Below are 24,937 nucleotides of genomic sequence, written 5' to 3'. Positions count from 1 at the left end.
TTTTAGGATGCTTGAGAATGACCTCTCTGCTTGAGCAAACAGACTTGCAAAGTGATACTGCATGCTTCCGCTCACATCCAAACGTAGACTCCTTGGCCAAAGTTGAAGGGCTTCACTAGGAAGCTCGGCGTCCTCTCTGCTTCCGAAAAATTGGGCAGAAAAGGGACCACTGCAAGGAGTCATCCGGGATAGAGTAGCCAAGGGATCTAAGGTGTTGGATTTAGGCTCCAGTCACTTCGTGGGCGTGGATTCGAATCCCACCGCTGCCAGGCAGTCCCTTTAGGATGCATAGATACATCTAGGGTAGCGTGGCCGAGAGTCTAAGGTGCTGCAATTAGATTCCAGTCTCTTCGGGGCCGTGGGTTCGAATCCCACCACTGCCAAATGTGGTTTTAAACACGGCCAAACTGCTTGAGTGTGTGCGCGTTCTCAGTGAACGCTGGAACTGAGAGAGTAAATTTAGGTTGGCGACTAGTTAGTATAATGTGTTCTTTGAAACTCAAGGCAGACTCGTTGGTGTGACAGCAACACATCCCCAAGCTCGAATCTGCTCAGGAGCAAGTGTCTTTCCCATGATTAGATTGCAGCATCTTAACAAAGTCTGCACTGGACGTCTCTCTCTGCCATTGCTCCTTTTTAGCAAGAGCACCCTATTGAAACAGGAACAGTAAAGATTCACAATTAGAGTAGTAATACTCCATAACTGGATTTTAATATAATAACAACAACAATGTGGTTTCTGCTGTAATGGAATCAGTAACTTTCACTCTTTTGTGAAATAACAGTTACCTTGTAATCAGGTGCTTAAATGCATCGCAGCTGGCTGCCGTTAGGGGAAGACTTCAAATGCCTTGAGGTGTGCTCAAATAGAGACAGAACTGTGGTTGACAGGAAGGTGGGAGTGCTTCCTAAGCTGGTATTAAGGAGCTCTCTTTCTTTGTGGAGGAGCTCCAGCTAGGCATGGCTAAATTGAACTGATTTCTTAGAGCTGTTGCGCTACTTGAAACAAGTTGGTGTCGAAACTGCTCAGGGAAAGCTGTTTTGTAAGGTAGCGTGGCCGAGCGGTCTAAGGCGCTGCATTAAGGCTCCAGTCTCTTCGGGTGCATGGGTTCGAATCCCACCGCTGCCAGGCAGTCCTTTTAGGATGCTTGAGAATGACCTCTGTGCTTGAGCAAACAGACTTGCAAAGAGATACTGCATGCTTCCGCTCACATCCAAATGTAGACTCCTTGGCCAAAGTTAAAGGGCTTCACTAGGAAGCTCTGCGTCTTCTCTCCTGTTCTGCTTCCGTAAAATTGGGCAGAAAAGGGACCACTGCATGGATACATCTAGGGTAGTGTGGCCGAGGGGTCTAAGGCGCTGGATTTATCCTACAGTCTCTTCGGGGGCGTGGGTTAGAATCCCACCGCTGCCAGATGTGATTTTAAACACGGCCAAACTGCTTGAGTGTGTGCGCGTTCGCAGTGAACGCTGGAAGTGAGAGAGTAAATTTAAGTCGTCAACTAGTCAGTATATTGTGTTCTATGAAACTCACGGCAGACTCGTTGGTGTGACAGCAACACATCCCCAAGATCGAATCTGCTCAGTGGCAAGTGTCTTTCCTACGATTAGATTGCAGCATCTTAACAAAGTCTGCACTGGAAGTCTCTCTCTGCCATTGCTCCTTTTAGCAAGAGCACCCTATTGAAACAGGAACAGTAAAGATTCACAATTAGAGTAGTAATACTCTATAACTGGATTTGAATATAATAACAACAACAATGTGGGGACTGCTGTGATGGAATCATTAACTTTCACTCTTTTGTGAAATAACAGTTACCTTGTAATCAGGTGCTAAAGTGCATCGCAGCTGGCTGCCGTAAGGAGAAGACTTCAAATGCCTTGAGGTGTGCTCAAATAGAGACAGAACTGTGGTTGACAGGAAGGTGGGAGTGCTTCCTAAGCTGGTATTAAGGAGGTCTCTTTCTTTGTGGAGGAGCTCCAGCTAGGCATGGCTAAATTGAACTGATTTCCCAGAGCTGTTGCGCTACTTGAAACAAGTTGGTGTCGAAACTGCTCAGGGAAAGCTGCTTTGGAAGGTAGCGTGGCCGAGCGGTCTAAGGCGCTGGATTAAGGCTTCAGTCTCTTCGGGGGCGTGGGTTCGAATCCCACTGCTGCCAGGCAGTGCTTTTAGGATGCTTGAGAATTACCTCTCTGCTTGAGCAAACAGACTTGCAAAATGATACTGCATGCTTCTGCATGGATCGGTCTAATGCGCTGGATTTAGGCTCCTGTCTCTTCGGGGGCGTGGGTTCGAATCCCACAGCTGCCAGATGTGGTTTTAAACATGGCCAAACGGCTTGAGTGTGTGTGTGAGTCTTAGTGAACGCTGGAAATGAGAGAGTACATTTAAGTTGGCAACTAGTCAGTATAATGTGTTCTTTGAAACTCACGGCAGACTTGTTGGTGTGACAGCAACACATTCCCAAGCTCGAATCTGCTCAGGAGCAAGTGTCTTTCCCACGATTAGATTGCAGCATCTTAACAAAGTCTGCACTGGAAGTCTCTCTCTGCCATTGCTCCTTTTAGCAAGAGCACCCTATTGAAACAGGAACAGTAAAGATTCACAATTAGAGTAGTAATACTCTATAACTGGATTTGAATATAATAACAACAACAATGTGGGGTCTGCTGTGATGGAATCAGTAACTTTCACTCTTTTGTGAAATAACAGTTACCTTGTAATCAGGTGCTAAAATGCATTGCAGCTGGCAGCCGTAAGGAGAAGACTTCAAATGCCTTGAGGTGTGCTCAAATAGAGACAGAACTGTGGTTGACAGGAAGGTGGGAGTGCTTCCTAAGCTGGTATTAAGGAGCTCTCTTTCTTTGTGGAGGAGCTCCAGCTAGGCATGGCTAAATTGAACTGATTTCCCAGAGCTGTTGCGCTACTTGAAACAAGTTGGTGTCGAAACTGCTCAGGGAAAGCAGTTTTGTAAGGTAGCGTGGCCGAGTGGTCTAAGGCGCTGGATTAAGTCTCTAGTCTCTTCGGGGGCGTGGGTTCGAATCCCACCGCTGCCAGGCAGTCCTTTTAGGATGCTTGAGAATTACCTCTCTGCTTGAGCAAACAGACTTGCGAAGAGATACTGCATGCTTCCACTCACATCCAAATGTAGACTCCTTGGCCAAAGTTGAAGGGCTTCACTAGGAACGAATCCCACCGCTGCCAGATGTGGTTTTAAACACGGCCAAACTGCTTGAGTGTGTGCACATTCGCAGTGAACGCTGGAAGTGAGGGAGTAAATTTAAGTGGTCAACTAGTCAGTATAATGTGTTCTTTGAAACTCACGGCAGACTCGTTGGTGTGACAGCAACACATTCCCAAGCTCGAATCTGCTCAGGAGCAAGTGTCTTTCCCACGATTAGATTGCAGCATCTTAACAAAGTCTGCACTGGAAGTCTCTCTCTGCCATTGCTCCTTTTAGCAAGAGCACCCTATTGAAACAGGAACAGTAAAGATTCACAATTAGAGTAGTAATACTCTATAGCTGGATTTGAATATAATAACAACAACAATGTGGGGTCTGCTGTGATGGAATCAGTAACTTTCACTCTTTTGTGAAATAACAGTTACCTTGTAATCAGGTGCTAAAATGCATCGCAGCTGGCTGCCGTAAGGAGAAGACTTCAAATGCTTTGAGGTGTGCTCAAATAGAGACAGAACTGTGGTTGACAGGAAGGTGGGAGTGCTTCCTAAGCTGGTATTAAGGAGCTCTCTTTCTTTGTGGAGGAGCTCCAGCTAGGCATGGCTAAATTGAACTGATTTCCCAAAGCTTTTGCGTTACTTGAAACAAGTTGGTGTGAAAACTGCTCAGGGAAAGCGGCTTTGTAAGGTAGCGTGGCCGAGTGGTCCAAGGCGCTGGATTAAGGCTCCAGTCTCTTCGGGGTCGAGGATTCTAATCCCACCGCTGCCAGGCAGTCCTTTTAGGATGCTTGAGAATGACCTCTCTGCTTGAGCAAACAGACTTGCAAAGAGATACTGCATGCTTCCGCTCACATCCAAATGTAGACTCCTTGGCCAAAGTTGAAGGGCTTCACTAGGAAGCTCTGCGTCCTCTCTGCTGTTCTGCTTCCGTAAAATTGGGCAGAAAAGGGACCACTGCATGAATTCATCTAGGGTAGCTTGGCCGAGGGGTCTAAGGCACTGTATTTGGGCTCCAGTCTCTTCAGGTGTGTGGGTTAGAATCCTACCGCTGCCAGATGTGATTTTAAACACGGCCAAACTGCTTGAGTGTGTGCGCGTTCGCAGTGAACGCTGGAAATGAGAGAGTAAATTTAGGTTGGCGACTAGTTAGTATAATGTGTTCTTTGAAACTCACGGCAGACTCGTTGGTGTGACAGAAACACATTCCCAAGCTCGAATCTGCTCAGGAGCAAGTGTCTTTCCCAAGATTAGATTGCAGCATCTTAACAAAGTCTGCACTGGAAGTCTCTCTCTGCCATTGCTCCTTTTAGCAAGAGCACCCTATTGAAACAGGAACAGTAAAGATTCACAATTAGAGTAGTAATACTCTATAACTGGATTTGAATATAATAACAACAACAATGTGGGGTCTGCTGTGATGGAATCAGTAACTTTCACTCTTTTGTGAAATAACAGTTACCTTGTAATCAGGTGCTAAAATGCATCGCAGATGGCTGCCGTAAGGAGAAGACTTCAAATGCCTTGAGGTGTGCTCAAATAGAGACAGAACTGTGGTTGACAGGAAGGTGGGAGTGCTTCCTAAGCTGGTATTAAGGAGGTCTCTTTCTTTGTGGAGGAGCTCCAGCTAGGCATGGCTAAATTGAATTGATTTCCCAGAGCTGTTGCGCTACTTGAAACAAGTTGGTGTCGAAACTGCTCAGGGAAAGCATCTTTGTAAGGTAGCGTGGCCGAGAGGTCTAAGGCGCTGGATTAAGGCTCTAATCTCTTTGGTGGCGTGGGTTTGAATCCCACCGCTGCCAGGCAGTCCTCTTAGGATGCTTGAGAATTACCTCTCTGCTTGAGCAGACAGACTTGCAAAATGATACTGCATGCTTCTGCTTGGATCGGTCTAATGCGCTGGATTTAGGCTCCTGTCTCTTCGGGGGCGTGGGTTCGAATCTCACAGCTGCCAGATGTGGTTTTAAACATGGCCAAACTGCTTGAGTGTGTGTGTGAGTCTTAGTGAACGCTGGAAATGAGAGAGTACATTTAAGTTGGCAACTAGTCAGTATAATGTGTTCTTTGAAACTCACGGCAGACTTGTTGGTGTGACAGCAACACATTCCCAAGCTCGAATCTGCTCAGGAGCAAGTGTCTTTCCCACGATTAGATTGCAGCATCTTAACAAAGTCTGCACTGGAAGTCTCTCTCTGCCATTGCTCCTTTTAGCAAGAGCACACTGTTGAAACAGGAACAGTAAAGATTCACAATTACAGTAGTAATACAGTGGGGAATAAACCAGAGTCAAGAGATGTGTTGATTATGTGAGTCAGTGTTGGTATGACTTTCTGACAAAGAAATGAAAATAGCCTCACCATTTACTTTCCATTGTGTGGTTTTAAACCTTGATGAGTTTCTTGATTCTGTTGAAGACAAAATAAGATATTGTGATAAAAATTCTGGCTTACTTTGTGTTCCAGAAGACAGGAAATGTTTAAAACCACATGATCGAGAGTAAATGGTAAGCTCATTTTAATATTTAGGGTAAACATCCATTTCATGCTTGCCACTTAAAGCCTTTATACTAAAGTTCACTTTTTTGTTCTTTTTTGAAGACCTGATAGTGCTGAAAGAAGAGACACATCAATGGAATGAAATGGAAGAGAAACAACAAGAAATAACGACTGAAAAACCCACACTCACTAAAAAGACTTTATCACGTGGAAGATCTCAGAAATCCAAGTATAGGTGTAATTTCAGCTGTAAACAGAGTAGAAAGAGTTTCAGTCAAAAGCCAAACCTTGACCACACTAGGGAGAAACCTTACACCTGCAAACAGTAAAAAAAAGCTTCTATAATACAGGAAACTTAAAAGTGCACATGAGAATTCACACTGGAGAGAGGCTGTACTCTTGCCCTCTAGTGTTGAAAGAGTTGTAAGCAAAATGGCAACCTTGAAGTCTACATGAGAACTCACACTGGAGAAAGAAGCTTTATTTGCACACAGTGTGGGAAAGGTTTTTCTCAAAAACAAAACCTTACCATCCACATGAGGATTCACACTGGAGAGAAACCTTACACATGCATGCACAGAGTGTGGTTAAAGGTTCCCACATAAATGCTCACTCAAACACCACATGATAAGTCACACCGGACAGAAGCCGTTTGCATGTGCTCATTGTGGAAAGAGCTTCACAACCAAAGCTAGAATCATGAATCACACGAATGGTCACACTGGAACCCCAGTGTTTACATGTGATCATTATGGAAAGAGTCTCTCATGCAAAGACTCCATTAAGCAACACATGAAGATTCACTCAGGCGAGCGTTTTCGATGCAGTGAGTGTGGAAAGGTCTTTAAACATAAAAGAAGCCTCGTCAATCACATGAAGCTTCACAATGGAGAGAAAAAATGTCCAGCAGAGCTTAAGGCTTTCCCGGGATAGCATGGGATAGCATATCGGGACAAGTGTGAACTCTTGAATACATCTCAAGTTACTGGAATGAAACCCTTTGAACCTGAAGATTTAAACTCAATAACTGAAGAGGGGTGAAGATGTACCAGGTTTTGAGAGTTTCTACAGGGCTGCAATAAAGTAAAAATAACTCTATATGTGTTTCAAGTTATTATGAACTGAAAACCAAATTTGTGCACATTGCACACTGCAATCAAATGGTCGGCACTGAAAAGAGAATTAGAAAGATTAGGGAGGAGAAAATGTTTGGGGATATGCAGGGTAAACTGTCCTACACCCTTAGATTGTGTTTTTGATTATTCACATTGTTTGATTTTCACTACCTTGAACAAACACAGATATGCCTCCAATTTGGGGCTTTTGTCTGCAGTTTCACAAAACATGTTGGTGAATGAAAGTCCACCTAAACTCAGCCGGTGTGAACTTGCAATGACAGTGAGAGACTGATGCAGACTCCATAAAGCCCTGTTCAGACTACACAATGCCATTTGCCAGTTACCACATATCAGATTTGTGTCAGATTATGAGATTTTGACTTGATAAACTCTTGATGTGTTGTGGGTACAAATGAAGACTTTGGTTTCAAAACACTACACTTTTATTTTGATGGACATATTTTAGAAAATAAACAAGTTTTCTTCATGAAGACAATTAAACTTTCTATGGACAACTAGTTTCCCTTAAAGAAATGTTCATGTGAAAACTCCCACATTACTACAAATAAATCGGTGTATGGGAAACCCAGTGTTGCTATTGTGAATGAGAACATGAGTGATTTGTTAGCTTACATGCTAATTCCAGTACTCATTAGACTACTGAAGGACTTCAGCTATCTGTAAATTCCAAATATTATTTATATGCATTACATATTGTTCTACTCATGTGCACTGATAGATTATATTGTGTGCTGTCTGCAAGTGGTGTGTGTGTGTAGGTTATAGTTTTAGGTTTATTGTGTTAAAGGTAAATTATTTTAAGAGTAACAAGTTATTTAATTATTAACATTCTGATTGTTCCTATATATATATATATTTATATATATATATATATATATATATATATATATATATATATATATATATATATTAGGGATGCACCGATATGGATTTTTTTGGCCGATACCGATAACCAATAATTCTTCAGAATTGGAGGCCGATAGCCAATATGTATAGGCCGATATTTATAAATATTTCAAAATGATATATTTTTATACAGCAAACGTCATAAAAGATTGAACTTCTTTTATGAACTAAATAGTCTATACTCAAAGCAAAAAAGCTTTAACTTCAAAATTGCAAGGTGATTATAGACCTATATTCAAGATTTCACATAAATCAGCATGCAAAAAATACATTACTTCCTTTTCTTCATACCAAATTAACATGCAACTTGACTGTTGCATAAAATTAATAAGGTTAATTAACAAAATATGATTTATTCAACAAGCAAATTAAATATATTTAAATAAGATGAGAATGAAAGCACTAAGGACTGAAACCAGCTCAAATGTTCTTGAATAAAACGTGTTACAGTGATGTACACATGTACAAATACGTCATGTCCGAAAAAGCCTTTTTTAGAGGTGTTTTGACAGTTCAGAGCCACTGTACAAGTAAACAGCTTACAGATAGTACGTTTAGAAAATGCGGCACAGATTCATGCTATTTGGCGTTTTAGATTCTTTCGAACATGTAGCTGCTGCTTGTCAATCAGATGCGTCTGCGCTCGTTCTTGCTGTCAATTGCGGGGGGAAAATGATCGATGAAAAGTTTATGATAAACCGCTGAGTTTTACTTAACTGTAGAGGAAGAGTTGCCATCAGAGTCAGATTTTCATACAAAACCTGCATTGAGCTGACTTTATGGCTAACAGAGCTGAATATAAAGACAGAATGAGCTGCTGGTCGAGAGCCTCTATGACTGGATTCACCTCTCCCCCGTGCTACAGTGTGTGTGTGAGCGCGGTGACAGCTCGCGCGCTCATCATAATCAATATGAATATTTCGATCAAACTGAATACATCTTACATCAACAACACATGACAAGCAACGAGTTGATAATAACAAATAATCAGATTACAAACAACTGTTTACACATGTTGTAAAATGTGCGGGTCCAGTTGCAGTTTGGTGTGTGTGTGTGTGTGAAGCGTAGAGGGAGAGGGAGAGAGAGAGGAGCGGTTTTTGGGCAATGAGACTATTTTAGGTGACTGATTTGTTGTACCACACGGAAAGTAATAAATATTTTGGACCAAGTTACATGTGTCCTCGTTCATTCACCGGCTGCAATTAAAAGAGAAGGCAATTCACCACGAAACTAATATTATTCGGCCCTGGAGTAATAAGTTAAGAATCCCTGCTATCTCTACACAACAAAGAGACGGAGCTGGAAAGGTTTACATAGTTAATATTTTAAATCGCCTGAGGCGATTTAAAGCAAAATACACAATGACACTCAATCAAACACATCTACAATGATAAGGAACATGGTTACTTACTGACTTATTAACGCACAGCAATACCACTTGAAGAAATGACAGACTTTGAAGGAATAAACAGTGTGAAGAGAGATCCATTATAGTGCAGTGGGCAAGTGTGAACAAGTTCCGCCCACGCGTGCGCAAGTCTGTACAATTACGTAATTTATCGGGCATGGTGGTTTTTTTCCCCCTCAAAAAGGGCTGTAGTAGATGAACCTAAAAAATCCAATCAGTAAGAATTAACTAATAGTACTAGTTGTATAAAATCTGTAATAGCCCAAAAGCAAAAGAGACATAAAACATCAAATCACATCTGTAAAATTCTAAACAAATGTTTTCTCTGTATGCACTGTGGTGGTACCAGTCAGCATCGATCTGCATTGCCCACCAGTAAATAGAAAGATAATGTTATGAACATTTTACATCTTATCATCTTATTATTTTAATCATATATATATATATGTATATATGTGTGTGTGCGTGTGCGTGTGTGTGTGTGTGTGTGTGTGTGTGTGCACATGTAACCGAACTGCAACCAATTACAAACCCAAATTTAAAGTGAAGCCAGTCTTCAGTTTTTGCATCATCATTGACAAAATATGGCGGTTAACTCCCTTGCCAACAGCTGCATCTCCTAAAAAAAATACAAAATGAAGCAAGTTCGTTGCACAAACTGTACACAGCAAATTTTAGATAGTAGATTTAACTACCTTAGAGTTAAAATTAACACTCCCTCAGAGTTTATATGGGAACCACTATAAGTGTTAAAAATAACACTTTTAAAAGTGTTAACATTGTCAACACCAAGAGAGTGTTAATTAGCAAACTCTTATTGTGTAAAATATCTGTTACATTTCCGAAAAAATACCAGCAGCTGTGGTTGCCAGAAACTTTCTGTGAAAAACATGGAAGTTTTATATAACTGTACAAACTTACAAAAAAATAACCATATTTCATGAACTAATACAATATTCAGTTTACAAAATCATAGCTTAGTGCACAAAAATGTAAAGTCAAATGTAAAGTTTTTTAATCAAACTCACCCTGCAAATTTTAGATTTGGTAGATTTAATTACCTTAGAGTTAAAATTAACACTCCCTCAGTGTTTATATGGGAACCACTATAAGTGTTAAAATAACACTTTTGAAAGTGTTAAAATTTTTAACACCCAGAGTGTTAATTAGCAATTTTTTTTTTGTGTAAAATATCTGTTAAATGTATGTCAAAATACTGGCAGCAGTGGTTGCCAGTAATCTGCTGTTTTCAACATTTTACATTCGTAAATTCAGTTTCCAGAATATTTCTGTTAAAATCAAATCCCATAGTCTGTATTTTTCATTCGAACACACGTAAGCCTTAAATTCCAAAGCAAAATCCTAACTAGTGTCCTCACTACAGAGGGCTGAACACTCAGACAGTGATGAAGTTAATGAGACAATTAAGTGTCTAATTAAAGGGGGATTGAGAATTGTTGATGAACAACAGTTAACAAGCAGAATCACTGAAGGACAGAAAAACACAAGCCAAAACCAAAGATGAAATCAACTGAGAAAAAAAAAACTCTAAATAAAATAATAATCAATAAAAATAAAACAAATTACACAATAAAAAATGTTATTTTTCAACATCTTTAAAAAAAACTCATCACATTAAACAACTTATCATTGAGCTTCACCTATTACTGAGCTTTGACTTTATTTCTGTCATGCGAACCAAAGCTCTTAATGAAATTTCTGTTGTTCATTTGAAGTCACTATGATGGAGGCTTTAGTCAGGCTCTTCAACTTCTTACTATAAATGTCTTTTATTTTGGCTGTTATAGATAGTGTTAATTACACTATTTAAACATATAGCATGGAAAGCCGAAAGAAAATTAAAGTATCAGTCTGAAGAGATTATTAATGATAACATAGCCATCCTTTCCTGCTTGTTTTCAAATTCAACATCATATTAGTTATGTGTGAGAAATAAATAATATACATCAATGAAACAACTGAAGCTCCAATAAAATAAAAACAATATTTACAATGAGAATGGTTAATCTATAGCAGTACTCAAAAATACACAGACATCAATAATTAGTGTTTGAATCTCAATGATGGTGATAAACAAAAAAATAAAAATCAAGTAAAAAAAACACTCTACTGAAATATCACCTCCCAAAAACAACACAAAATAAAGGAAAATAAAGAGATTGTAAGAACACAAAGCTGCATAATTTATTCATGCTGCAATGCATGCTGGGAGCTTTGTACTATGCTGGCACCCAGCATGCATTGTGGCATGAACTATGCAGCTTTTTCTTTTTTTATTTGGCAACCACGGTTGAGGTTCATATCCTGATTCTTGATCCCTGTGTGTCATAATGAGCAAGCTGGAGCTTGAATGTTTAGGGCATGACACTCTAATTATTAATTGCATCCTAATTGTTTGTTGAATTTTCTATGAAGAGCAGCAGACAGCCAGTAGTATTGTCCCATGCAGCTTTAATACAACTATATTTGCATATCTTTATGAATTAACTTAATAAACTCCTGAAATTAAATCTATAACAATTAAGCATAAACAGTATAGGTTCTCTTGACCTTTCTTGCTATAGCTAATGAGTTTTAGAAACACGACTATAGCAGTCAGAGAAACATTATGTTATAAGGGTAAAGCTTCAAGAGCTCAAATAAGCAGCCTCTGATCTCTATGATGGTGAGGTCAAATGAAATATTTTTAATAAAAAAACCTAAACCTCTGTTCATTGTCAAATATTCTTACAGAAATGAAGTCAAACTGTAATCAGTGAAGCTGCTTATGCTATTATTTAATGGAGTTGTTTAATCCTGTGTTTTAATTCAGTTGGTTTGGTGTGAGGCTGTGTCTGTAGTTTTATTTCTTCCTTCAATTTCTTATTCCTTCAGTGATTGTGCTTGTTAACAGCAGGTGTTCAACAGCAGGTGTCTGAATTCACTTATTTGTGGTCATTCCCTCTGTCTAGTGGACTAAACTAATTGACTAATTTAAGGGCCAGGTGAATGAGGGTGTGGCGAGATTTCAGACACTCTGATTAGTTTCTCAAATACAAGGGTTTTCTACAAAGGTAGATACATGTTACTCTGTGTGACAAGGAGGCAAACCAGCTTCTAACGCCGAGAGGGTTATTTTACCTTTATCTAACTCTAGATTTTTAACACTTTACTACTGAATTACCACAACACTTGAAATTTAACACCAACGAATTTGCTGTGTGTAATGGAACTACAAACAGCATGTTCTTTCCATTATTTGACACTGATTTTAGGAGTCGAGTTGAGTATCCATCAGCATCTGTGGGAATTATAGACAGCTTACGCCGCCCACCACCACCTAATGGCAAAATCAATTGAGAATCACATTCAGGACTACTGTTGCCTTCTTGGGCTAGCAATATTGTTATAAATGTGTCACCTAAAATTTTGGACAGAAATGTTCTATAAAGCTAGGTTTACCACTGGAAAACTGAAGTAGGGCATGCCATAATCTTAGAACATGGCAGAGAAACATGTCCTTGACTAAAAAGTTTAAACTAATGAAGCTTATTACTAAATTATTAACGCCAAAAAAGCACATACCAGTTTCATTAATTTACAAAATTGCAAAGTTATTGCAAATGCACACAAATCATTTTTTGTTTATATGTAACATGCAAAACATAAATACCTGTAGACTTGTAAAACATCCAGCCACCCTGAAGTGTTTTTAATTTGGGAAACTCTCCTTCAAGCAGACTGACAATCTTAAGAATGAAACAAAATTCATCATTTAGTTTTTTTTTTTTTCCAATACATATAAAACTCCCATCAATTCCTAGTATTATGGTAACATTTGCAATTACCTCACTGTGTTTAAAATTATCTGGAACAGTTAAAAGCCTTTTTCCAAGTCCAGCATGGACAAGCTCAAGGTCTTCATCTCCTTTTGGTGTGAAGGGTGATGGTTCAGAGAGGACATGGATTTGAAAATCAGTTTTTTTAATGTTTCTAGGTTTGGCCACAGAAAAATCTCTGTCCCAAACATACTTGGGAATTGCCTATAGTGACAAAAGGGCAAAATGAATAAACATATTAATAATAAGAAACATTTTTTGCATGACACAAAAAGTTGTGTTTTACAGTAAACATGAAAAATTACCTTTTTAAGGCTTGCCTTACCATGTTTTCAGGCTCTGCAGGCAAAGGAATGGTCCCACTTGAGATGCTTTCTCTCATTGGTCTACTACCACTAGCTAGTGCATTTCTTTACGAAGATGGAGTAAGGCCCCTGGCTAATACATCGATCAGAGCTTTTGCTGCTATTTCTACTTCTGATGACAGTGCCTGTAAGACAAATACCAATTATACCTTTTATCATTTGTTATCTTCATAGTCCGCGATCAACACTGCCGACCCCCACCCCGCCCGTTCCTTACAGTCGGCGATCATCTCCTCTCTCCACCCCCCATACCCACCCACACCCAAAACGGCATTACGCTCTCCCGGTCTTCACTTTAGTACGCGATCGATTCCACCCCCAAATTAGTCCCCGATCAAATTTATAGCTGAGCTCCCTTGAATGACAATCCTAGAATCGACCATGACAGAAGCCATGCTATTTTACACGACCATCCCGTTCTTCACTCGCCATGTTGGCTTAATAACGGACTTAATTTACGTTATAAAGTTTACATTATAAACAACAGCAGCCATTGCTTTAACAAACATTTGATACTTAATCTTTGCATACATAAACCACTATAGAAATCAAGTAACCACTTACCCGCGCATCCCGCTCTTCACCTGCCATGCTAAATAGAGGAGTATTCTTCTTCTTAGAGGATCATCTTCGTTAATTAGGTCAGACTGCGCAAATATAGCGCACAGTGAAGCGATTCGGTCATTCCCACGTTCTCAGGGAGTTGTGATTGGTTGAACAGTAAGCTCGCATCTTATTGGCTACAGGGCACGAGTGACTCACGTGGGAGGTGTGTGCTGACAGGAAAGTCTCAAAAATGCACACACTCGTATTCAGGGTGAGTCGTACGTGAGAGAGGATTTGCACATTCTCATTCAGGATGAACTTGTGAATTTTAAACATTCAAAACTTTTTGTACACTCTTATATATTTGCAAATGGTGTTTTGCATTTGTGAAATGTATTTTATGAAAATGTATTTTTATTTTGTGCATGTGAATTGTTTTTGTGAGTATAAATAAATATTTTACGCATGTGAATTTGGCTACGCATGTGTACATTGTGTCTTTTGCGTGAATTATTATTGAGTCTAATCTCTCTCCATAGAAAAACACTTTTTATCAGATCTGGACTCCGTTGCTTGAATATGTAGGTCCTAGGATTTCAGGTACATTTTTGCAAAACCTTAAATCACCATAAACTTTGGTTAATTTATGTACTTTTCTATTTTTATTATTACTCTGTATTTTTATGTCTTCTTTTTTATTTTGATTTTCATTATGTGCTGTGATGCTAAGAAATTTCTTGGTTGTAAGCTGTTGTCATTGATCTGTTCTTTTTTGTTTTGTTAAAATAAAGACAAAAAAAATGTATTTCGAAGAATTCCAGTTTGTCAGCAGATAGTGTCGGCGCATAAAACATTCCTTTGCATAGTGGTTTGGTTGTCTAGGACTATGATTCTCGTTCATGCTGTGAGAAATCCCAGATTCAAATTTCGGTTGAGCCCTTACAGTTGTCTGCTGTTTTGTAAGGGCGTTGTGGCTGACACAGAGGGCTTTTTTCTGAGAATGCCAGTTCGTCAGCTGATAGTGTTGCCATATAAAGTTACTGTATTGCAGTGGCTCGTTGGTCTAGGGGTATGATTCTCGCTTAGGGTGCCCTTGATTCGTTAGAGAAAGTTTTCTGACTATCTGATGCTTCTGACACCATGTGAAATAAATTCAATTTAGTGGCTCGTTGGTCTAGGGGTATGATTCTCGCTTTGGGTGTGAGAGGTCCCGAGTTCAAATCCCAGACGAGCCCTTGCAGGTGTCATGATTTTTAACATGGCACTATGACTTTCATTAAAATGTCTTTCGAAGAATTCCAGTTTGTCAGCAGATAGTGTCGCCACATAAAACATTCCTTTGCATAGTGGCTTGCTGGTCTAGGAGTATTATTTTCGTTCATGCAATGAGAAATCCCAGATTCAAATTTCGGTTGAGTCCTTACAGATGTCTGCTGTTTTGTAAGGTCTACGGGCTTACACAGAGGCCTTTTTTCTGAGAATGCCAGTTCGTCAGCAGATAGTTTTGCCATGTAAAGTGGCTGTTACAGTAGCTAGTTGGTTTAGGGGTATGATTCTCGCTTAGGGTGCCCTTGATTCGTTAGAGAAAGTTTTCTGACTATCTGATGGTTCTGACGCCATGTGAAATTTTATCAATGTAGTGGCTCGTTGGCCTAGGGGTATGATTCTCGCTTTGGGTGAGAGAGGTCCTGGGTTCAAATCCCGGATGAGCCCTTGTGGGTGTCATGCGTTTTACAGGGCACTATGTCCTTCGTAAAAATATCTTTCGAAGAACTTCAGTTTGTCAGCAGATAGTGTCGCCACATAAAACATTCCTTTGCATAGTGGCTTGCTGGTCTAGGAGTATGATTTTCGTTCATGCAATGAAAGATCCCAGATTCAAATTTCGGTTGAGCCCTTACACTTGTCTGCTGTTTTGTAAGGTCGTTGTGGCTTACACAGAGGCCTTTTTTCTGAGAATGCCAGTTTGTCAGCAGATAGTGTTGCCATATAAAGTTGCTGTTTTGCAGTGGCTCGGTGGTCTAGGGGTATGATTCTCACTTAGGGTGCCCTTGATTCGTTAGAGAAAGATTTCTGACTATCTGACGCCTTGTGAAATTCTCTCAATTTAGTGGTTCATTGGTCTATGGGTATGATTCTTGCTTCGGTTGCGAGAGGACCTGGGTTCAATTCCCGGATGAGCCCTTGCAGGTGTACTGTGTTTTACAGGGCATTATATCTTTCGTTAAAACATCTTTCAAAGAATTCCAATTTGTCAGCAGATAATGTCGCCACATAAAATATTTCTTGCATAGTGGCTTGCTGTTCTAGGAGTATGATTCTCGTTCATGCCATGAGAAATCCTAGGTTCAAATTTCAGTTGAACCCTTACAGTTGTCTTTTGTAAGGGCGTTGTGGCTTACACATGGGCCTTTTTTCTGAGAATGCCGGTTTGTCAGCAGATAGTGTTGCCATGTAAAGTTACTTTTTTGCAGTGGCTCGTTCGTCTAGGGGTATGATTCTGGCTTAGGGTGCCCTTGATTCGTCAGAGAAAGTTTTCTGACTATCTGATGCTTCTGACACCATGTGAAATTTCATCACTGTAGTGGCTCGTTGGTCTAGGGGTATGATTCTCGCTTTGGGTGTGAGAGGTCCCGGGTTCAAATCCTGGACGAGCCCTTGCAGGTGTCATGTGTTTTACAGGGCACTATGACTTTCATTAAAATGTCTTTCGAAGAATTCCAGTTTGTCAGCAGATAGTGTCGCCACATAAAACATTCCTTTGCATAGTGGCTTGCTGGTCTAGGAGTATTATTTTCGTTCATGCAATGAGAAATCCCAGATTCAAATTTCGGTTGAGCCCTTACAGCTGTCTGCTGTTTTGTAAGGTCTACGGGCTTACACAGAGGCCTTTTTTCTGAGAATGCCAGTTCATCAGCAGATAATTTTGCCATGTAAAGTGGCTGTTACAGTAGCTAGTTGGTTTAGGGGTAGGATTCTCGATTAGGGTGCCCTTGATTCGTTAGAGAAAGTTTTCTGACTATCTGATGGTTCTGACGCCATGTGAAGTTTTATCAATGTAGTGACTCGTTGGCCTCGGGGTATGATTCTCGCTTTTTTGGTGAGAGAGGTCCCGGGTTCAAATCCCGGATGAGCCCTTGTGGGTGTCATGCGTTTTACAGGGCACTATGTCCTTCATAAAAATATCTTTCGAAGAACTTCAGTTTGTCAGCAGATAGTGTCGCCACATAAAACAATCCTTTGCATAGTGGCTTGCTGGTCTAGGAGTATGATTTTCGTTCATGCAATGAAAGATCCCAGATTCAAATTTCGCTTGAGCCCTTACACTTGTCTGCTGTTTTGTAAGGTCGTTGTGGCTTACACAGAGGCCTTTTTTCTGAGAATGCCAGTTTGTCAGCAGATAGTGTTACCATATAAAGTTGCTGTTTTGCAGTGGCTCGGTGGTCTAGGGGTATGATTCTCACTTAGGGTGCCCTTGATTCGTTAGAGAAAGATTTCTGACTATCTGACGCCTTGTGAAATTCTTTCAATTTAGTGGTTCATTGGTCTATGGGTATGATTCTCGCTTCGGTTGCGAGAGGACCCAGGTTCAATTCTCGGATGAGCCCTTGCAGGTGTACTGTGTTTTACAGGGCATTATATCTTTCGTAAAAACGTCTTTCAAAGAATTCCAATTTGTCAGCAGATAGTGTCGCCACATAAAATATTTCTTGCATAGTGGCTTGCTGGTTTAAGAGTTTGATTCTCGTTCATGCCATGAGAAATCTTAGGTTCAAATTTCAGTTGAACCCTTACAGTTGTCTTTTGTTTTGTAAGGGCGTTGTGGCTTACACAGAGGCCTTTTTCTGAGAATGCCGGTTTGTCAGCAGATAGTGTTGCCATGTAAAGTGGCTATTTTGCAGTTGCTCGTTGGTCTACGGGCATGATTTTCGCTTAAGGTGCGAGAGGTCCCGTTTTCAAATCCTGGACGAACCATTGCAGAAGTCCTGGGTCCAAATGAAGCAAAAGCCCATCTGTTCCTTCTGATGTCTTGTAAAATATTCAAGCTTTTGTGGCTCGTTGGTCTAGGGGTATGATTCTCTCTTAGGGTGCGAGAGGTCCCGGGTTCAAATCCCGGACGAGCCCTTGCAGTTATTCTGTTGTTTTACAGGGCATTATGGCTTTCATAAAAAACGTTTTTCGAAGAATTGCAGTTTGTCAGCAGATAGTGTCGGCACATAAAGCATTCCTTTGCATAGTGGTTTGGTTGTCTAGGACTATGATTCTCGTTCATGCCGTGAGAAATCCCAGATTCAAATTTCGGTTGAGCCCTTACAGTTGTCTGCTGTTTTGTAAGGGCGTTGTGGCTTACACAGAGGGCTTTTTTCTGAGAATGCCAGTTCGTCAGCTGATAGTGTTGCCATATAAAGTTACTGTATTGCAGTGGCTCGTTGGTCTAGGGGTATGATTCTCGCTTAGGGTGCCCTTGATTCGTTAGAGAAAGTTTTCTGACTATCTGATGCTTCTGACATCATGTGAAATTAATTCAATTTGGTGGCTTGTTGGTCTAGGGGTATGAATCTCGCTTCGGGTGTGAGAGGTCCCGGGTTCAAATCCCAGACTAGCCCTTACAGTTTTATGTGTTTTACAGGGCACTATGTCTTTCATTAAAATGTCTTTCGAAGAATTCCACTTTGTCAGCAGATAGTGTCGCCACATAAAACATTCCTTTGCATAGTGGCTTGCTGGTCTAGGAGTATCGTTCTCGTTCATGCCATGAGAAATCCTAGGTTCAAATTTCAGTTGAACCCTTACAGTTGTCTTTTGTTTTGTAAGGGCGTTGTGGCTTACACAGAGGCTTTTTTCTGAGAATGCCGGTTTGTCAGCAGATAGTGTTGCCATGTAAAGTTACTGTTTTGCAGTGGCTCGTTGGTCTAGGGGTATGATTCTGGCTTAGGGTGCCCTTGATTCGTCAGAGAAAGTTTTCTGACTATCTGATGCTTCTGACGCCATGTGAAATTTTATCACTGTTGTTGCTCGTTGGTCTAGGGGTATGATTCTTGCTTAGGGTGCGAGAGGTCCTGGGTTCAAATCCTGGATGAGTCCTTAGAGATATTATGTGTTTTATAGGGCACTATGTCTTTCATTAAAATGTCTTTCGAAGAATTCCAGTTTGTCAGCAGATAGTGTCACCACATAAAACATTCCTTTGCATAGTGGCTTGCTGGTCTAGGAGTATGATTTTCGTTTATGCAATGAAAAATCCCAGATTCAAATTTCGGTTGAGCCCTTACACTTGTCTGCTGTTTTGTAAGGTCGTTGTGGCTTACACAGAGGCCTTTTTTCTGAGAATGCCAGTTTGTCAGCAGATAGTGTTGCCATATAAAGTTGCTGTTTTGCAGTGGCTCGGTGGTCTAGGGGTATGATTCTCACTTAGGGTGCCCTTGATTCGTTAGAGAAAGATTTCTGACTATCTCACGCCTTGTGAAATTCTCTCACTTTAGTGGTTTATTGGTCTATGGGTATGATTCTCGCTTCGGTTGCGAGAGGACCCGGGTTCAATTCTCTGATGAGCCCTTGCAGGTGTACTGTGTTTTACAGGGCATTATATCTTTCGTAAAAACGTCTTTCAAAGAATTCCAATTTGTCAGCAGATAGTGTCGCCACATAAAATATTTCTTGCATAGTGGCTTGCTGGTTTAAGAGTTTGATTCTCGTTGATGCCATGAGAAATCTTAGGTTCAAATTTCAGTTGAACCCTTACAGTTGTCTTTTGTTTTGTAAGGGCGTTGTGGCTTACACAGAGGCCTTTTTCTGAGAATGCCGGTTTGTCAGCAGATAGTGTTGCCATGTAAAGTGGCTATTTTGCAGTTGCTCGTTGGTCTACGGGCATGATTCTCGCTTAAGGTGCGAGAGGTCCCGTTTTCAAATCCTGGACGAACCATTGCAGAAGTCCCGGGTCCAAATGAAGCAAAAGCCCTGCTTCAATGTTTGTTAGATAAGGATTTCTGACCATCTGTTCCTTCTGATGTCTTGTAAAATATACAAGCTTTTGTGGCTCGTTGGTCTAGGGGTATAATTCACGCTTAGGGTGCGAGAGGTCCCGGGTTCAAATCCCGGACGAGCCCTTGCAGTTATTCTGTTGTTTTACAGGGCATTCTGGCTTTCATAAAAACATTTTTCGAAGAATTCCAGTTTGTCAGCAGATAGTGTCGGCACATAAAGCATTCCTTTGCATAGTGGTTTGGTTGTCTAGGACTATGATTCTCGTTCATGCCGTGAGAAATCCCAGATTCAAATTTCGGTTGAGCCCTGACAGTTGTCTGCTGTTTTGTAAGGGCGTTGTGGCTTACACAGAGGGCTTTTTTCTGAGAATGCCAGTTCGTCAGCTGATAGTGTTGCCATATAAAGTTACTGTATTGCAGTGGCTCGTTGGTCTAGGGGTATGATTCTCGCTTAGGGTGCCCTTGATTCGTTAGAGAAAGTTTTCTGACTATCTGATGCTTCTGACGCCATGTGAACTGAATTCTACTTAGTGGCTCGTTGGTCTAGGGGTATGATTCTCGCTTCGGGTGTGAGAGGTCCCGGGTTCAAATCCCGGACGAGCCCTTGTAGTTATTCTGTTGTTTTACAGGGCATTATGGCTTTCATAAAAAACGTTTTTCGAAGAATTCCAGTTTGTCAGCAGATAGTGTCGGCACATAAAGCATTCCTTTGCATAGTGGTTTGGTTGTCTAGGACTATGATTCTCGTTCATGCCATGAGAAATCCCAGATTCAAATTTCGGTTGAGCCCTTACAGTTGTCTGCTGTTTTGTAAGGGCGTTGTGGCTTACACAGAGGGCTTTTTTCTGAGAATGCCAGTTCGTCAGCTGATAGTGTTGCCATATAAAGTTACTGTATTGCAGTGGCTCGTTGGTCTAGGGGTATGATTCTCGCTTAGGGTGCCCTTGATTCGTTAGAGAAAGTTTTTTGACTATCTGATGCTTCTGACATCATGTGAAATTAATTCAATTTGGTGGCTTGTTGGTCTAGGGGTATGAATCTCGCTTCGGGTGTGAGAGGTCCCGGGTTCAAATCCCATACTAGCCCTTATAGGTGTTATGTGTTTTACAGGGCACTATGTCTTTCATTAAAATGTCTTTCGAAGAATTCCACTTTGTCAGCAGATAGTGTCGCCACATAAAATATTTCTTGCATAGTGGCTTGCTGGTGTAGGAGTATGATTCTCGTTCATGCCGTGAGAAATCCCAGATTCAAATTTCGGTTGAGCCCTTACAGTTGTCCGCTGTTTTGTAAGGGCGTTGTGGCTGACACAGAGGCCTTTTTTCTGAGAATGCCAGCTCGTCAGCTGATAGTGTTGCCATATAAAGTTACTGTTTTGCAGTGGCTCGTTGGTCTAGGGGTATGATTCTCGCTTAGGGTGCCCTTGATTCGTTAGAGAAAGTTTTCTGACTATCTGATGCTTCTGACGCCATGTGAAATGAATTCAACTTTGTGGCTCGTTGGTCTAGGGGTATGATTCTCGCTTCGGGTGTGAGAGGTCGCGGGTTCAAATCCCGGACGAGACCTTGCAGTTATTCTGTTGTTTTACAGGGCATTCTGGCTTTCATAAAAAACGTTTTTCGAAGAATTCCAGTTTGTCAGCAGATAGTGTCGCCACATAAAGCATTCCTTTGCATAGTGGTTTTGTTGTCTAGGACTATGATTCTCGTTCATGCCGTGAGAAATCCCAGATTCAAATTTCGGTTGAGCCCTTACAGTTGTCTGCTGTTTTGTAAGGGCGTTGTGGCTGACACAGAGGCCTTTTTTCTGAGAATGCCAGTTCGTCAGCTGATAGTGCTGCCATATAAAGTTACTGTTTTGCAGTGGCTCGTTGGTCTAGGGGTATGATTCTCGCTTAGGGTGCCCTTGATTCATTAGAGAAAGTTTTCTGACTATCTGATGCTTCTGACGCCATGTGAAATAAATTCAACTTTGTGGCTCGTTGGTCTAGGGGTATGATTCTCGTTTCGGGTGTGAGAGGTCCCGGGTTCAAATCCCGGACGAGCCCATACAGATGTTATGTGTTTTACAGGGCACTATGTCTTTCATTAAAATGTCTTTCGAAGAATTCCAGTTTGTCAGCAGATAGTGTCACCACATAAAACATTCCTTTGCATAGTGGCTTGCTGGTCTAGGAGTATGATTTTCGTTCATGCAATGAAAAATCCCAGATTCAAATTTCGGTTGAGCCCTTACACTTGTCTGCTGTTTTGTAAGGGCGTTGTGGCTTTCACAGAGGCCTTTTTTCTGAGAATGCCAGTTTGTCAGCAGATAGTGTTGCCATATAAAGTTGCTGTTTTGCAGTTGCTCGGTGGTCTATGGGTATGATTCTCACTTAGGGTGCCCTTGATTCGTTAGAGAAAGATTTCTGACTATCTCACGCCTTGTGAAATTCTCTCACTTTAGTGGTTCATTGGTCTATGGGTATGATTCTCGCTTCGGTTGCGAGAGGACCCGGGTTCAATTCTCTGATGAGCCCTTGCAGGTGTACTGTGTTTTACAGGGCATTATATCTTTCGTAAAAACGTCTTTCAAAGAATTCCAATTTGTCAGCAGATAGTGTCGCCACATAAAATATTTCTTGCATAGTGGCTTGCTGGTTTAAGAGTTTGATTCTCGTTCATGCCATGAGAAATCTTAGGTTCAAATTTCAGTTGAACCCTTACAGTTGTCTTTTGTTTTGTAAGGGCGTTGTGGCTTACACAGAGGCCTTTTTCTGAGAATGCCGGTTTGTCAGCAGATAGTGTTGCCATGTAAAGTGGCTATTTTGCAGTTGCTCGTTGGTCTACGGGCATGATTCTCGCTTAAGGTGCGAGAGGTCCCGTTTTCAAATCCTGGACGAACCATTGCAGAAGTCCCGGGTCCAAATGAAGCAAAAGCCCTGCTTCAATGTTTGTTAGATAAGGATTTCTGACCATCTGTTCCTTCTGATGTCTTGTAAAATATACAAGCTTATGTGGCTCGTTGGTCTAGGGGTATGATTCTCGCTTAGGGTGTGAGAGGTCCCGGGTTCAAATCCCGGACGAGCCCTTGCAGTTATTCTGTTGTTATACAGGGCATTCTGGCTTTCATAAAAAACGTTTTTCGAAGAATTCCAGTTTGTCAGCAGATAGTGTTGGCACATAAAGCATTCCTTTGCATAGTGGTTTGGTTGTCTAGGACTATGATTCTCGTTCATGCCGTGAGAAATCCCAGATTCAAATTTCGGTTGAGCCCTGACAGTTGTCTGCTGTTTTGTAAGGGCGTTGTGGCTTACACAGAGGGCTTTTTTCTGAGAATGCCAGTTCGTCAGCTGATAGTGTTGCCATATAAAGTTACTGTATTGCAGTGGCTCGTTGGTCTAGGGGTATGATTCTCGCTTAGGGTGCCCTTGATTCGTTAGAGAAAGTTTTCTGACTATCTGATGCTTCTGACGCCATGTGAAATGAATTCAACTTAGTGGCTCGTTGGTCTTAGGGGTATGATTCTCGCTTTGGGTGTGAGAGGTCCCGGGTTCAAATCCCGGACGAGCCCATACAGATGTTATGTGTTTTACAGGGCACTATGTCTTTCATTAAAATGTCTTTCGAAGAATTCCAGTTTGTCAGCAGATAGTGTCACCACATAAAACATTCCTTTGCATAGTGGCTTGCTGGTCTAGGAGTATGATTTTCGTTCATGCAATGAAAAATCCCAGATTCAAATTTCGGTTGAGCCCTTACACTTGTCTGCTGTTTTGTAAGGTCGTTGTGGCTTACACAGAGGCCTTTTTTCTGAGAATGCCAGTTTGTCAGCAGATAGTGTTGCCATATAAAGTTGCTGTTTTGCAGTGGCTCGGTGGTCTAGGGGTATGATTCTCACTTAGGGTGCCCTTGATTCGTTAGAGAAAGATTTCTGACTATCTCACGCCTTGTGAAATTATCTCAATTTAGTGGTTCATTGGTCTATGGGTATGATTCTCGCTTCGGTTGCGAGAGGACCCGGGTTCAATTCTCGGATGAGCCCTTGCAGGTGTAATGTGTTTTACAGGGCATTATATCTTTCGTAAAAACGTCTTTCAAAGAATTCCAATTTGTCAGCAGATAGTGTCGCCACATAAAATATTTCTTGCATAGTGGCTTGCTGGTTTAAGAGTTTGATTCTCGTTCATGCCATGAGAAATCTTAGGTTCAAATTTCAGTTGAACCCTTACAGTTGTCTTTTGTTTTGTAAGGGCGTTGTGGCTTACACAGAGGCCTTTTTCTGAGAATGCCGGTTTGTCAGCAGATAGTGTTGCCATGTAAAGTGGCTATTTTGCAGTTGCTCGTTGGTCTACGGGCATGATTCTCGCTTAAGGTGCGAGAGGTCCCGTTTTCAAATCCTGGACGAACCATTGCAGAAGTCCCGGGTCCAAATGAAGCAAAAGCCCTGCTTCAATGTTTGTTAGATAAGGATTTCTGACCATCTGTTCCTTCTGATGTCTTGTAAAATATACAAGCTTATGTGGCTCGTTGGTCTAGGGGTATGATTCTCGCTTAGGGTGTGAGAGGTCCCGGGTTCAAATCCCGGACGAGCCCTTGCAGTTATTCTGTTGTTATACAGGGCATTCTGGCTTTCATAAAAAACGTTTTTCGAAGAATTCCAGTTTGTCAGCAGATAGTGTTGGCACATAAAGCATTCCTTTGCATAGTGGTTTGGTTGTCTAGGACTATGATTCTCGTTCATGCCGTGAGAAATCCCAGATTCAAATTTCGGTTGAGCCCTGACAGTTGTCTGCTGTTTTGTAAGGGCGTTGTGGCTTACACAGAGGGCTTTTTTCTGAGAATGCCAGTTCGTCAGCTGATAGTGTTGCCATATAAAGTTACTGTATTGCAGTGGCTCGTTGGTCTAGGGGTATGATTCTCGCTTAGGGTGCCCTTGATTCGTTAGAGAAAGTTTTCTGACTATCTGATGCTTCTGACGCCATGTGAAATGAATTCAACTTAGTGGCTCGTTGGTCTTAGGGGTATGATTCTCGCTTTGGGTGTGAGAGGTCCCGGGTTCAAATCCCGGACGAGCCCATACAGATGTTATGTGT

At 41.2% G+C, this 24,937-nt stretch overlaps 2 protein-coding genes and 7 non-coding genes across 9 annotated transcripts in view; 7 read left to right on the top strand and 2 right to left on the bottom strand.

The window, feature by feature from the left end:
• LOC137487288 (uncharacterized) overlaps positions 1 to 24,937 on the bottom strand; it is a 372,332-nt gene that overhangs the window by 185,761 nt on the left and 161,634 nt on the right. The window lies entirely within an intron of this gene.
• Positions 1,531 to 13,834, bottom strand: LOC148682330 (uncharacterized). Its single transcript, XM_088649889.1, has 6 exons — positions 13,294 to 13,834; positions 12,978 to 13,172; positions 12,803 to 12,878; positions 12,370 to 12,469; positions 1,820 to 1,880; positions 1,531 to 1,680 (listed from the first exon to the last, which is right to left on the bottom strand). The coding sequence occupies exons 1-6, from the start codon at positions 13,348 to 13,350 to the stop codon at positions 1,531 to 1,533; spliced, it is 639 nt and encodes a 212-aa protein (XP_088506015.1). The 5' UTR covers positions 13,351 to 13,834.
• On the top strand, positions 2,078 to 2,159 carry trnal-aag (transfer RNA leucine (anticodon AAG)). The gene has a single exon. It is a non-coding gene; the product is annotated as a tRNA-Leu (tRNA).
• trnal-aag (transfer RNA leucine (anticodon AAG)) lies at positions 2,976 to 3,057 on the top strand. The gene has a single exon. It is a non-coding gene; the product is annotated as a tRNA-Leu (tRNA).
• trnap-ugg (transfer RNA proline (anticodon UGG)) lies at positions 16,466 to 16,537 on the top strand. The gene has a single exon. It is a non-coding gene; the product is annotated as a tRNA-Pro (tRNA).
• On the top strand, positions 20,396 to 20,467 carry trnap-cgg (transfer RNA proline (anticodon CGG)). Its single transcript has one exon. It is a non-coding gene; the product is annotated as a tRNA-Pro (tRNA).
• On the top strand, positions 21,839 to 21,910 carry trnap-cgg (transfer RNA proline (anticodon CGG)). The gene has a single exon. It is a non-coding gene; the product is annotated as a tRNA-Pro (tRNA).
• trnal-aag (transfer RNA leucine (anticodon AAG)) lies at positions 22,861 to 22,932 on the top strand. Its single transcript has one exon. It is a non-coding gene; the product is annotated as a tRNA-Pro (tRNA).
• Positions 24,366 to 24,437, top strand: trnap-agg (transfer RNA proline (anticodon AGG)). Its single transcript has one exon. It is a non-coding gene; the product is annotated as a tRNA-Pro (tRNA).

Source organism: Danio rerio, chromosome 4 (assembly GCF_052040795.2).
Source record: "Danio rerio strain M-AB ecotype USA chromosome 4, GRCz13ab, whole genome shotgun sequence".
In the NCBI taxonomy this organism is placed as follows: Eukaryota; Metazoa; Chordata; class Actinopteri; order Cypriniformes; family Danionidae; genus Danio; species Danio rerio.
Note: the sequence above shows the minus strand (reverse complement) of the source record. Positions and strands in the feature narration are given on the sequence as shown.